Here is a 16,014-nt window from a genome sequence, read left to right as displayed (position 1 = left end):
GTGTTGGTGCAAACAGCATTTGCGTCACAGTTATCAGCACTCGAAGTACATTCATTAATATCTGTACAAATTAAGAATTGGCACTTTTTGGTGTATAAAAAATAATGTTACTATTCCATTGTATTTTGAAAAAATCAGACTCTTGTATTATTTTGGTGTCAAGTGGAAAAGAACGGTATCCCATGGCAGAGTCAATGTAACTCGAGGTATTGATGCGACTGACTCGAGTGATATTCAGCTGACTTAACTTATTGACTTTAAACAGTGACTTCAGTTGACTCGATCGAGCTAATTTGTGGTGACTGAGAAAAGAGTACTTTGGTATTTTATGTAGTATTCCGTTTCTTTGTAGTTCGGATGCAAGTATTGGCACTTATGAACTGTACATCAAAGATGTTCTTGTTTATTAAGCATATACTTGTACAAAATAATGGTATCGGTGACGACGACGGAGATAGGTGGGGGATGACGATGATGATGTAATTATTATCATCATCATCATCATTATGATGATCATCATCACCATCATCATATATTCTATTATGATCAATTTTTAAAAATCAATTATATTTGCATATAGGAATATAAAACCAATGGCAAATGATTCGCATATCAAATCTTTTCAACTAGTCTTCTTTTCATCTCTTATTTTGGGTACACGTTTAAGAACTAAAAGGCAAGCCTGATCAAGACTGGTACAGTGTTACACCAATATGAATAAAGCGTTTTTAAACTCAATAATGATTGAAATAAATTGACTTTGCTTGACAAACATGTTTATAATTTTTGGTTGATCACATCACAAATAATTGAATACATGAATACAAAACCCACCCAAGTCCATGGGAAGTGATTTTGAGACAAAAACCGGCGTATCATTTTAATTCCTTCAGTTATATTTACCTGGTCAATATGGTAAGTTTTACGTGCAAATGAGTGGGTTAAACTGTATTAAGTATGACGATTAGCATTTCAGGGACTCGTGGGGTTCATTTTAAATTTTGGACTTGGGTGGTTTTTTGAATCATATACAAAGACAACAATATTTGAATGAGATTACCACTAGTAAGATAATACAAAATAAAGCACACAGGTATGTATAATGTTGGTAAGCATTCTGCCATGTAATATAAACCACACACTTTCCTTTATTAAACCCATTTGTTTTTCAAAAGTCACTCTCCAGCAATGAATGTGTTACAAGCGGACTTTTATACATACTGGATTTCAATCAATGTGCTACAAGACTCAAATCATAGACTTGGGTTATTCTTTCATACATGCTATTTTTCACATACTCAATAGACACAGTGGATGAATTTGAGTTGTTTTTTCATACATATGACAGGCCTATGCAAAGCAACAAATTCCCATGCTTGACTCAATTTGGGCACAGTATGGACTTGGGTGGGTTTTGTATTCATATATTCAATTACTACTGAAAACGAGTTTTTTGTTTTAAATCAATCGCACTCGAAAATTTCGAAAAGGTAGTTTGAAAAGGTAGTTTGACTCGCTCATCATAGGTGACAAATATTTGCAGAATGGTGATATGGTACAAAATTAACTAACCTGTGCATGTTATTCCATCTCCACTGTAACCGGCATTACATTCACATGTGAAGGAACCATCGGTATTGGTGCAAACAGCATTTGCGTCACAGCGAGGATTAATTTCAACACATTCATCAATGACTGTACAAATTAAGAATTGACAGTTTTTGTTGTATAAAACTAATGCCACTCTGTTTGAAAAAAATCAGACTGTTATTTTGGGTGTAAGGTGGAAAAAGAACGGTATTCCATCATTTTCCACGGTATCGATGGTGATATCGATGACAACGACGACGAAACTTATCTTAATATATAATAATATTTGCATAGGCATATACGCAAATGGAACAAATGTGGGGAAATATTCGCTTATTAATATCAAATCTTTTTATTTTATCTTTCGACATTAAATATTAATTTTTTATATTACTAGTCATCTTTTCATGTATTATTTATGTTGCTTTATTCGAATCTTATTTCGAAATTTTTGTTACACGTTTAAGGTCTAAAAAGGCAAGTATCAAGACCAATACAGTGTTTACGCCAATATAAATAAAGCGGTTATAACTCAATGCTTGAAATAAATTGGCTTTGCTTGATAAATGTTAAAAACTGTTTAATATGAACAACAACATCCAAAATTTAGGGTTAAAAAGACAAAACAACCGACGTTTCGGGAGCATAAAAACATCCCTTTTACAAGGTTAAACAAAGTAGCACTGCAAGAGATTAAATGAGAAAGACAGGAAAAAAGTCACTTTCTTTTGCTGTCTTTCTCATTTAAGCAAGCAATCATAATAGAATATTCGATAAGAATGCACCATTTCCGGGTAGTTTGACCCGCGTATAGGCGATATGTTCCCGGGGATATGTTACAAAATAGACTAACCTGTGCATGTTACTCCATCTCCACTGTAACCGGCATTGCATGCACAAGTGAAGGAATCAACGGTAGCGGTGCAAGTAGCATTTACGTCACAATTATCAGTACCCAAAGTACAGTTGTTTTCTGTACAAAAATATGTCAAATAAGATATATATTCGCAGGATGGACAAAAATGTATCATTTTGTTTTCTTTTTGCCGTTTCTTGGCATTTTTTTCTTCTTTTTCTGACTAAGAAATGGACCAAAGACGGACTCGTCTTATAGGGCTACGCGGCAAACTGAGCTTTTTTGAAATATGATGGCCACCAAATGAGAGTGCGTACTTTGATTTGGGTAATCTTTTGTCAGCTGAGAAAGCATACAAAGGATTCAACCTGGTCTCCCGTCTTACTTTAGGAATATATCACAATTTTGTATAGGACCCTCTACAGTTAAATGCTGTAAAATTTTGTCAAATTAGACAGGGTTACTGTTTACATTAAGGTTACTCTTGCTTTCGTAAGTTTCGTTCAGTTTCAACAGGAAACATAAAGGTCATAGGGCCGACAGGCTCGAGGCCGGTGACTCCCATACGACGACTGAACTTTCCAAGTGGGACCCCAATATAAAGGCCCCGCAGGGCAAGAAAGCAAGCGTATCCTTAATGTAAACAGGAAGCCTAATATAATTTGACACAACAGATTATTCTACTTTTATTAATGTTTTTAACTTTTACCGCTTAATTTCCCCCATTCTTTAAGTCCTGCTATCATTCATTCATTCATTCATTCATTCTATCGGGGGCTAATTTATAGTTTATGATTGTTGGATATCCATATTTCGCGGTTAGTGGTTCTTGTTGTATAAACAGTGGTTAGGGGTTAAAATTTGGAATTAAATCAAAATACTGGACTTAAAATATTTTTTTAGTAATGCTACGTTGCGTGTGATACCATCACACGTCATCAGGCAACTGACCCGCTGGACTGGTCATGTGACAGATGGCTAGGGATCGGCTTGATGGCTCTGTCCCATGTGTGAGGTAGCATAGGCTGTGTTTGAAGGCCTATGGAGGTAGGTTGTATTCTACTCTCTCCCAAATAACCTCTTTAATGCCTCGCCATCTCCATTGTTCCTCTCTGTCTAAAATGGTTGCATCACCAATGGAGCTTAATGTTTATGGAATGACCAGTTTCTTTGAGGTGTAAATAAACAGCGGAGTTTTGGGCTTCGTTGGTGCTCGGCCGCCTATGTTGAATTACTCTGGATTTTAGGGCTTGTTTGGTTTCACCCACATAGGATTAGTGCAATCTTTACCTGCACACACAAGACCATACACAAGATTAGAGATTTTTCTTCGGGATGTTTGTCCTTTCCAATGAACCAGTTTTCCGCGGATGGTATTTCCAGGCTGGCTTAAACGAGGCTGCAATCCCGTACGCTTTGAAATGTTTCTTGACGCGTTCCGAGGTTCCCGAGATGAATGGTAGCGTTACCCGCGCTTTAGAAGTTAGTATGTCGAGTTTTAGTTTAGTATGTCGATCAACTCCGTTGGCTTGTTGGTTGTCCTGGCTTTTCTTTTTGTTGGCTTTCAAGAATGCCCAGTTCAGATAACCACAGTTTTTGATTGACTTTTCGATGTGATCTTTCTTCTTCGGGATTTGTTCAGTTTCACTTATGATAGTGTCCGCTCTATACTGGATGGTTCATGACTCCTAGCTTGTGTATGAGAGGATGATGAGACCCGATTTGTAGATAATGATCAGGGTTTCCTATCAAGCCAATCCCTAGCCGTCTGTCACATGACCAATCCAGCGGGTCAGTTGGCTGATGTTCAGTGTGATGGTATCACACGCAACGTAGTACTGTTAAAAATAGTCAAGTCCAGTATTTTGATTTAATTCCAAATTTCACGTTACTACCACTGGACGACTGAGTTAGTGGTTAGTGGTTGACTGTGGTTCTTGTTGTACCGGGCCTGAATATGCCTATCGTTTTTCGTATTCCGCCGGCGCCAGAGACAATGTCAAAAATGTCAAACAATGTAAATGAGCCCCGCCCCCACTTCCCTTAGATCAATGCTTTCTGCCTAGTACTATATTCTATTCAGTATAAGCTGGCACACCTTAAAATTTCAATAATTTTATTTCAGAAAAGGACATGTTTAAGTTGTTGCAACATTCACTAAACCTATCACACATTTTCCAAAAGCTTTATATACATTATCATCTTTGTCTCCCGTGGGGACCCGTGTACTTTTCCAAAGGTCATGTGCCATCTTATAGTGAACAGATTATATTAGTAACAACATTAATTGGTGAAGATGGGTGAGGGCTGGACAGTTTTGGGATTAAGGAAGATTTATAGCTTGACACCAAAGAAACCAGGACTTAACTGACTAGCAGTAACAAAAACCGAATAATTCTTGCCTATTATATTACGAGCTGATCATAGTATACAGGTGTCCCAAAATATTTTGACGAGCATTGTAGGTCAGGAAAAATAATGAATAGACACAAAACACACGGAAAATGACACACGGAACTGAACCAATTTTAATTTAAAAGCATACCTCGATATATGAAAACTCGTTATAAGTCCACTCTAATTAAGCTAATTAAAACCCTCTCAATGCCGCAGTTTTAAAATTTTTAATGGCGACGAAATCAGTGATCTGTATCGAACTAAAAGGATTTCTCTTGAAAGACACGCTGTTAATACCTGCGTTGTCATGGACACCACCAGTAAACAATATAGCATAATAATACACATTTTTGTTCCCAATAACGATACAATTTTTTACCAAAAAATAATTTATATTATAACTTTGTCGGGTCGCGTTGTAAATTTAAGCATGCTTTTTGTACATGACAATATCGTGAAAGAATGATAAACTGTTCAATCTGGCATTTTTTTACACAAAATAACAAATTCAGTATAGCAAAAACTATCAAACCAGAGAAAAATTGACATAAGTTAGCAATTGTGTTTGGCCCTTGATTGGCGGGTATCTCCATAACAATTCTCGTAATTAGATTCGTTGTGTATCGGTGGCAGTGTAAAACGTTTGGCCAGAATGGGAGAAGGACTAGTTATTGACCGAACAATGTGGGTTTGTTTTTTGTTTAAATGGTCGCTCTGTGCGGATACACGCTTGGGTCCTGACGGGACAAGGCTCATGCTAAATACTCAAGTCATCCATAGTAGCCAATTATATAAGCATATATGCTGGCTTATTGGAAAGAAAAAAGTACATAATTGAAGACTGAGAATCAGCTAACTCTGGCACCACATCTTGTCACGTACAGGTCAATGGCCAATTGCCGCCAGATCAACTTACAGTCGGCCTGAAGATAGGATATATAATATGTATATGGTGGGATACTGTAGCTACTCAAAAAACGCGACTCCGGTTGAATCATTGTAGGCTATCTTCGGGGGGGGGGGGGCACCCCCATATATTGACATACGTCATATATTGACATACGTCATGTAGCCATGAAAAGACCCTGGTATTTTTGGCAAATCCTACACTCAATGACTCAATGAGTATTGTCTATTTTGTACTGTAAAATTGGGTAAATCACAGATATACCTTTGTTAGGTCATGTGGTTTAAGGGCTGGGGTATGAACGTTTGGACAGTATTTATTTTGGGACATTAGAGCACATCAGACATATCGAATTGCATTCTGAATACGAAGAATGTCATTCTGATATCAAATAATTTTGATTTTTGAAATTCGCAATTTAATACACATTTTATGGCAAATCATTAAAATTGATATTTTTGATATGTAACAGTACTTGAAGTAAACTTTATAAATCTGATGATTTATACTTAAAGTGTATGTAGGTGGGATGAAAAGCCGACGATCAATTGAAAATTTTGACCTTTCGTATTGAAGATATGGATTTTTTTCCCCAAAACACCAAAAAAAATTAGGTCTTTTTGGGAAAAAATCCATATCTTCAATATGCAAGGTCAAAATTTTCAATTGACCGTCGGCTTTTCCTTCCTGCTACATACACTTTAAGAATATATCATTAGATTTATATAATTTACTTCGAGGACTGTTATATATCAAAATTTGAAAAATATCAAATTTTTATAATTTGTCATAAAATTTGTATTATATTGTAATTTTCAAAAAATGAAAATTATTTGATATCAGAAAGACATGCTTCGTATTCAGAATGCAATTCGATAGGTCTGAGGTGCTCCCATGTCCCACAAAAAATACTGTCGAAACGCAATAAACGCTCATTTTAGATCCCTTAATACTTTTGTAAAATGTAACTCAATCACAACAATAAATCAAGTATGTTATTTTTCAATAATAGGGCCTACCCGGTATATTGATTTAGATAATGAAAATCCTGCTTCGACCAACAATACATCGTCTACCCTTAAAGGAGTATTTTGTGATCATAGCATCCTGTTTTTATTATATTTTTCAGTAGAAAAAGCTTATTCTCAAAATTTCAGTTGATTCCGAGTGTGCATTTGCGAGTTTGCATGATGTGTATTACACTGCTCCATAGTCCACTGTCGTAATTTCGTTCTGGTACACAAGAATGTAATTCAAATTTGACGATTTTTTTTGGTAACAAATTAATCTGCAAGAATTTTTTGTAGATGAATATTATGTAGCCTAGCCAGAGGTTTCCAGTGGTATCAAAATCTCAACTTTTTTTAGGAAAGTGGGGCTGTGACAGCATCAGGCTGTGGATATGATGAAGTGCCCTTTTAAATCAATTTGGTGTCGGGAAAACATTAGGGCCAATGGTTTTTTTGTACCGTCATATAATGCACTTTCCCCATTATGACTTCAGTCCCAAACGTTGGGGTTTTAATCATGTTAATAAAAGTCATGAAACTTTTCAAACTTGCTCAAATTGTGTTAAAACATATACCAACGAATTCCTCTTTATAGTCATAAAGATTCAGAAAATGTATAGGTTGACCTATCTAGATGTATAGGATGATTCGTTACTATTATGTATTAAAATAGGTCGAGCTCAATATAGGCCTCAAATGACCCCAGCATGCTATGATTTCATTCAAAATCATATAAATATATTGGATGGGGGGTAACCTATTGGTTTAGAATATGTATTGTCTTCAAAGTTACATACAATGTCAAACATTTTCAGGGTAAATGTGAATAATTAGCACATGTGAATAATTAGCACAATTAGCACGCATTATACGTTGGTATACGTGAATTGCATTCTGGTCCGACATCCCACAGCACTGTCATGACTGTGTGCCTTATTCCCGTTCGAGTGCACCCCTGGCGCGTATACAGAACAGCAACCGGGGGGGCGAATTTATTGGTGAGCTAAGATAGGATCATGAAATGTGTAAATATAACACATTGAAGCTTAAAATGGTCAAATAATGGTTTAAATTGGAACAAATTCGCAAAGCTGAATTGGTCAAATATGAGATTAATCTTCGTCAAAATTGCATTTGTACAGGTGTTTCTCTTCTTTTTTCCTCCAATTTCTCTTTAAAAAAGTTATTTTGATAAAACCCCGTTTTAAAAGGGCTGCCGTCTGCATACGTTACTGCATGTAGTCGTGGTAGTAGAGAGATTACCATGTTACATTACGTGCTGCGTGGACTGTGCGTTTATACGGCGTTCAAAACGGCGTTCTATATTGCTAGTCTCGGTTCTTGGCTCTAGATTGTGCTCATTCGTCACGAATGAGAACAAGGCGGATGGAATAAAGACTAAAACACGCGCTTGAAATTCAATGGTCACACATTAGACCTATGGATTTTCGTCCAATTTCACACATCGCTGTAGCTTTATCATGATTTCCAACAAAAATATTGGATCATACTAATAGTTAGACGTTCCTTCGTCGTTATGTTCAATATCCTTGATTCCATTTAATACATTGTTTTAAAAACGGACACATTTTGAACATTTTTGTCTTCGCCTGCACGGTGATTTCAAACGTGCAGAATCAATGTTGGCTAAATACGCGACCTCGCATCGCCACAGGGGAGTGGTTTTGAATAGCAGCATAGATTTTAGCAGTTACACGGCCGTATGATCACGGCGTTTGGAAATCGCAAGTTCTCTTGTATAACACTGCCCGTAGTACGTACAACGCAAAATGTATTTTTTCCCAGTGCAATACAGTAAATTTTCACATGAAAGTAAATAATTTTGGGTTAAAAATGGATAGAAAAGAAAAAAAGCTGTCAGCAAATAAAGGCCCCTTGCTATTTTGGACTACGGGCCCCTGCTTTTTTTGTCTGCCATTATATCATTGTTATACCGTTCCGATTGAGTTCAATAGGGTCAATTGAGGAAACACTTTAATGGAAACTTTGTTTAGTGACGGAGGAACACAAACCGGCTGGGACCGAGACAAGTGCATTCATTGCAAAATGAAAAAGCAATCCTGACACAGGGTCTGCGTAGGCCTATAGTCATATGCGCTGGGCTTTTTTAAAGGTTATTTTAGTTGTTAAAAAACATAGCACATAGCTTTATGCAAAATGTTTGAGAGATAAATCTTTTTTTTTTTTGGCCTAAAACAACTCACTTTCAAACTCGCACACAAATCTGTACTTCGTATCGCATGGTCTGTCACCCCATTTTCCTGTCCAGGCGCTCATCCGAATACACGTACCACCATCATTTCTGCCAACAAACGTCCATGCCTCAAAATCAAGTGGTGAGCCGTCCGTCCAATACAATGGGCCGCTGATATTTTGTGACGAAAGTCCTATCCACGCATCACCGGAGCCTTGGGAATCTAATTTTCCCGCCAAAAAGTCTTGTTCTTCTTGAGATGTTATATCGACGAGATGACTATTCGCTGCAGTACAAGCACGGGAGGCAGCGTCTCTCGAGACCATAGACGAGTAGATCTTATAACAGGAGTTTTCAAATGGTATGTAATCTTCAGGACACTCTGCATTAGAGAGCAAATAGTAATAGCAAGCAAACAAACAAACAAACAAACAAACAAACAAATAAATAAATAAATAAATAAATATATAAATAAATAAATAAATAAATAAATAAATAAATAAATAAATAAATAAATAAATAAATAAATAAATAAATAAATAAATAAATATATATAAAATTTACTGACATATCCCATAAGCGCTTTTTATACAATTAACATTTCATAGCCTTCTTTACACAGCAAAAACACTGTTAAAAATGACGCTGTTTTAAACGACGTTTAAATTTGGAACAACTTCATACAACATAGAGGCGGAATTACCTATATGAATAAGCTAAAATTATTTAATATTACCCAACAAAAGAGTGATATTTTAGCCAACAAAAGGGTTGTTCATATGGCACCAACCCCGGGGGCACCAAGCGTTGGGTTACGCAACTGTTCTAAAAGTGTGGACTCCAATTGTCCCACTGCGCGGATTTAAGGTAGCGCTATTGGATATAGATTTTTTTTCTAATTTAAATATGTGGAAGTTCATGTTCTCCTGATTACAAAACTGAAAATTTTATTTCAATCGGACATTCGGTTACTAAAATATGGTCTGTCAAAATGGCGCGAAACCAAGAAGTTGGCAACAACTTTCTTTTTATTTTCTTTATTTTTGGCATGCAGTATTGCCAAGTAATTTTCTAATTATGTATGTATGAATTATGCAAAGTAAAGTTTTCAGGTACGATTAGAAGAGGTATGGTACTGAAACTTGGTACATGGTAGTGTACATGAAATGCAACAATCTACGGATGCGTTTGGCAAATTTCCATTTGCATAATTAATTAGGGCCCTAATCTACTAAGTGGCCCTAATTAATTATGGAAATTGAAATTTGCCAAACACAACTGTCATTTTGTAGCATCTTGTGTGTACTACCCATGTACCATGCCTTAGTACCATAGCTCTTTTAATTGTATCTGAAAACTTTACTTTGAATGATTCATACATAGATAATTAGAAAAATTACCTGCCAATTGGACTTGTCAAAAACCTAGAAAATAAAAAGAGAGTTGTTGCCAATTTTTTGGTTTCACACCATTTTGACAGGCCATATCTCGAGAACAGAATGTCCGATTGAAACAAAATTTTACGTTTTGTAATTACGAGGGCAAGGGCTTATTTTAAATGTAAAGAAGAGGACGTTTGTGAGGATGTTTTCCCGCTCTCTTCTATTGCGACTGTCGTTTCTCTGCTCGTATATTCCGCTCAATGCATTAGCATTGTGGTTGTCCTCTTCTTTACAATGCTTGGGCGTATCCAGCTATCTGAGTGGTGGTGGTGGTGGTGGGGGATTAGCATTTTCTCTTTAGCCCTTATTTTAGAGATATCGCAAAGTCTTCTTGACCCCCCCATGCCTTTCCGATTTTCTCAATCGATCCCCCCCCCCACCCCGCTGACTATACGCTGCAGCAAATTATGGAACCAAATTGGCTTTGCCACAACCTAAATACGTTTTGATAATATTGAAGCTGTATAAATTTGCCGCAATGACAAAATGAGTCAAAATATGATATGCTAAGCCTCATCATACCTTTCATGATTTATATTAAAATATATTTTCTTATAAGAAAGGAAGCTAAATTTAAAATGATCCCCAAATTCCGTAAAGTTTAAACAGTTTCACCATTGAAACCTTTATGAATTTTGTTATTCCGGTCTTTTTTTAAATATTATAAAAGCCTCACTTTTTTATATCACATACCAGAACAAACTGCAACCACATAGACTTGGATAGCAATCCACACAAAAAAGTTTTTGCGAAAATCCATCCTTTTTTATCCGATTCCTCCGTTTTCTGACCAATATTTTGCACTTCTCTAGAAGTCGATCATTGAAACACAAGTCGTCGTCAAATAATTGCAGGAGTGGTTTTGTGTCTTCTGCTCGAACAGAATGATTGGGCGTAACTAGCGAAAACAAGTAATAATGATAACGACCATTAAGTCGAGGCACTTAAGACTAGAGTGTTACGCTTTGCTGAACTAATGGTAAGTCACGTCGCATGCAAAGTCTAAATTGAGCTTTTCTCTTGTTTCTTAATAAAGTTTTTACACATTTTCTTATATTTTCACATTTTCTTTAATTATTAAGTACATAGGAATATTGTTTTTATGATCGGTGGTAAGAACTGAGCCGTACTATGTTTCATTATCGTAGGCGAAGAAGATATTCTGCTGTTCGGTTTATTGCTCTTTTGCTGGACCGAGACAATCCTGGCAAAAAACGTTGCTACACCAAAGCGTAAATTACCCAACATACTTCCCGCTCCCCTATTGTAATGCCCGGGTTGTAATGTTGAATTTAGAAATAATCATCACTATTTCTGCCCAACATTGAAAGATGGGGATGATAAGCTGAACGTGCATTATGAGCCAACGCAATTTCATCCAGAATTAAAGATTGTGTGTTGTGATATTTTTTTTTCCAAATCGTTTGATAGTTAAGTTGTAGGCAAAAGGTAAAATAAAGTCATATAGGATTCAGTACATCAGAAACGGTGAAAATATGTACTACAGAAAAACAACATATATAGACCAACGTGAAGGGATCATTTCGTGATGCAAATTCCGAACGAAAATCTTGTTATTTATATCTTCAGAAATCTTGGACTGCATAAAAGATAGCTTGCGGTTTCCAAACGCCGTCATCATACGCCCGTGCATCTATTCTAAACCACTCTCATACAGGGGCTATTTTAACGAGCCTCCTGACACGTTCGTGCAGTGAGATTAAATATCCGTGCAATGAGAATTAAAAATCCGTGCTTGAAATATTTGTATGCCATTCTACTTTTAGGTAAAAATGTCAAAATGTTCGCGCTGCACGCAGTTAACACTTAATCATCACTAATTTTAATATGACTGGAAAATAATCTATAGAGTAATTGTAAAACAAGTCATAAACTATACATTCTGGACATTTCAAGAGTATCCAATGTGTATTTGGAAGAGACAGGCTTTCCCATAAAATATCAAAATGGATGGGTACCAATCATTTTGATACATCCTGTATTTATTTCAACTTTGGAGCAAGGATAAATATCACACAGTCCCAAATGGTTAGGAGGCTAGAATTATTAAAATTATTTTGAGAAATGTCCACACAATACCTGTAAAAATTCATGGAACCTATAAATGTTGTTTTATATTATCTAAAATGAAGTCCTTTAGTGAAAAGCAAGTACAAGAAACGTATGTTTTGCCTTATCAGAAATTAAGTCCGGTTCAGAGATCATCTTATGATGCAGTTAGCTACGAAATTAAATATAAATTTAATACTGTTACACTATTCAGATAAAAGCTAGAGTTTGATTCTTTCTTCAATGGAAACCAAGTACAAATAATTTTGCTAAATTTTGTCTATACAATGTATTATCTGAAATTAAGTCCAGTTCAGAGCACATCTTACGGCTCATCTCATGTAGCTATAAAATTAATATAATTTTGCCTTACAGATAAGGCTTTTAGAGCTAATTGGTTCCTTCTTTAGTGAAAAACGTGCTAAATATCGTCATGTGCGAATGACAATAACCGTATCCCTATTCGCACTTCTGGAAGTTTTGGTATAATTATAATCATGTATATAAAAATCCTGTTTTGTGTGTGTATACAAGTTAAAAGTGGGGGGGGGGGGTAAATTAATATAGCGTTCTGAAACAAACCATCTTGTGTGAAAATGAGGCATATTGTAAGAGTTTGTTCATAATGATAATGTGATATGAGCCCTATCCTATATATAATCATGATGTTTCTGTCTTAAATATTCATTTAAAAGGCTATAAGCTTAAATGAAGAACCTTGATTAAAATTTAGGTGCGTAAAAAATAGGTATTATATATATACAAAATGGAAGCTAAACCTCGATATGAATGTTTTATTTTATATCACAACAATAAATTATGTTCATGATTCATCTGGTATACTTTACTGGTGCTAAATATATCTCTCAAAATTCATGATATTGTATAGACATTTCCATCAAGCGATCAGTATTGATGAATTTTAATCATAAATTTCTTGACGCATAAAAGATTTGTGCATACCTTGTATAAAGTGCCGGCGTGTAGTGACTTTTAAGTCCTGCTCTCATGTGACGGGATTTTGAATAGATGCATGGGCGTTTGATACCTACGTTTGAAAATCACAAGTTCTCTAATGTATGCACGCATAATATTTCTTATTCGATCGTTTGCAAAAATAAAATAAAAAACTGGCTGTCGGCAGCATTACAACACACCTATCATGTCTATGGAGCGGTGTAATACAAAGCTTGCAAACATTTTGTAGAATTTTGGAAATAAGGTTTTGTCGTTCATAATAGCCACACTGAAAAAGTAAGATGTTGGCATCAAGAAAGAGAATTGAAGCCTTGGGCTGGTTCTTTACCAGAGTGAGATATGAGCAACCCCTACCTCCCATGGCTGATGTTCCTCTCACTTTCCTCTGTTCTGGTTCTCACTTCTTCTCACCACACAGTTGTCAGTTGACAATTGGTACCTCAACTATACTAGGCGTAGCAAACCAACTGAGTGTTGAGCTACTAGAAAGAATGGAAGAAACAAATCAAAGCATCATGGTTAAAACCCCTGATCTTTCACCCACAGGACATCCCGCCAGAGTTTTCTGCAATATGACACATCTGCCTGGAACCTCATGAGGAGGGCAGCAGCTGATAAGGGGTCAACTGGAGGAAGACAAGATGAAAATGTGTCAAATGTAAAGCACACGGTTCTAGACAGCACCTTGAATGTAATAATGCTCAACCAACCTCATTGTACAGTGGACTTCGGTTGTATATATAAATGCGCATATATAAATGCGCACGTGACCAGATGGCCAGTGCCATGTTCGTGTTACCTCACTGTCAATCACTGAAATTGCGACCACAGTTCCAGGTGGTGGCCGCATTGCATTCTCTAAATTCAGTAAATTTTCATCGTCAACCGTGTAATTGAATGGGATTATTTTGAAATTTTAAAACGCTTGAAATATCACAAACAAATAGGCCTATGTTGATAAATAATATAAATACAAGCTAAAACCGTTGGGGTTCGATAATGAACCCCACAAAATTAACCGACTATATTGGAAAATGCCATACGGCCGGGCGGTTTCACAAGTTGCCGGCTCGATCATGGCATCCGCCGCCTGCACAGTTCTGACCTTAAAGCCAATCATGTCCCCTTTCATACTTTCATGCCGTTGCGACAAGAGGCATGACTTATCAGCCATTCACAAGTCTTGATTGTGTCTGTTTGTCTACAATGCGCGTGTGTCACGCCGCTCGGTGGCAAGCAGCATGATAGTATGAAACCAGCACTACGTCATAGATATGGCCAATTGGCACGCCCATTTAGCACGGAAATTATGAAATATAAGTTTGTAAATCAGCTATATCTAGCTTTTCCGTAGTTAATTTTTTTTCCGTGATGGAAAACGTTAATAAAGAGTATATCTTTCGGGTCAAGTTATTTTACCCTTTGCAATCAATGCCACTATTTTGCAAAAGCAATTTTCCTTGCGACCTGTCATTTTCCCCTATACTTTTGCACGGGGAGTTTATGTACATCCGGGTACCTTATATCGTTTAATACGGTATGGCGACTTGTAGATGTCACGTGCGCATTTATATATGCGCATTTATATATACAACCGAAGTCCACTGTTGTATCAAAGCATCAGGGTAGCAGTCAAATTAGCTCAATTGATAAGGCGTTCGACTATGGTGCGAGAGGTTGCGGGTTCGAACCCTGGCGGTGCTTAGTACGCTCTCGTGGAAAATTGAAACAGTTTGAAATTCACCTGGACAAAGAACTTGCTGCTAATTGTCTCGTTGTAACCCGTACGAAACTCGGGGAGCTGATCCTAGTTGCGAAGGTTATGGGGTGTGCGCTCTTGAAGCAGCAAAGTCCCTGAAATGGTTTATGGAATGATATGGGGCCATAGTGGTCAGCGACAACCTGTTAAGTGTGCTGAAGCCTGTGGATCAACGTCTAGGCGTTGTGCCTGTGTATATAGCGCACTATAAATCATTGCGCCTTTTTTTGTACAGGTGAACTCGCATATTCAGCTTCCAAATTGAACATTGTACGTATTCAGGAACATCGTCTCATCTATGCCTAAAATCTCAGGTGAGCTCAGATGACCAAACTCTCATAAATTCCTCACCCACAAATAATGCAGCTTGATCTTTAAGGTGGAGTGGGCTTTTTGATAAACATGATAAACAAGCTACATCAAAGTGTCTGTCGTCCATTGTCAACATAAGTCCAAAGCTCATAGTGGAAAATTTTCTTGGAAACCTAGCAACAACAGACGTTTCCATTTACAACTCTACTATACTCATGTCAAGACCAGAGGATGATTTAAGGAAGCCCCATCATGCACTGTAAAAGTGTTATCACTAGAGTTTCAACTGCCACTTTACTTCTCAAATCCCATTGAACTCTGTGCAAAAGATGTTGTTTTAGAATTGCCCGTGTGTCATTATTACTTGGCCGATTTCAGATCTAAAGTGATGTATGCATGAAGGAAAATTCACATCTTCTGTAGATAACATAAAATGTGAAATCGACCAACTTTTGAAGGGTTTTTATTGTAAATATAT

At 36.6% G+C, this 16,014-nt stretch overlaps 1 protein-coding gene across 1 annotated transcript; it reads right to left on the bottom strand.

Annotated features, from left to right (window-relative positions):
* Positions 1-2,421: 2,421 nt before the first annotated feature.
* On the bottom strand, positions 2,422-11,236 carry LOC140138870 (snaclec purpureotin subunit beta-like). The gene is made up of 3 exons (XM_072160649.1): positions 11,111-11,236; positions 8,986-9,357; positions 2,422-2,563 (listed from the first exon to the last, which is right to left on the bottom strand). The coding sequence occupies exons 1-3, from the start codon at positions 11,175-11,177 to the stop codon at positions 2,439-2,441; spliced, it is 564 nt and encodes a 187-aa protein (XP_072016750.1). The 5' UTR covers positions 11,178-11,236; the 3' UTR covers positions 2,422-2,438.
* Between the last annotated feature and the right edge of the window lie 4,778 nt (positions 11,237-16,014).

This window comes from Amphiura filiformis, chromosome 18 (assembly GCF_039555335.1).
Source record: "Amphiura filiformis chromosome 18, Afil_fr2py, whole genome shotgun sequence".
NCBI classification, from domain to species: Eukaryota; Metazoa; Echinodermata; class Ophiuroidea; order Amphilepidida; family Amphiuridae; genus Amphiura; species Amphiura filiformis.
The sequence above is the reverse complement of the archived record's forward strand: the minus strand, read 5'-3'. Positions and strand labels throughout refer to the sequence as shown.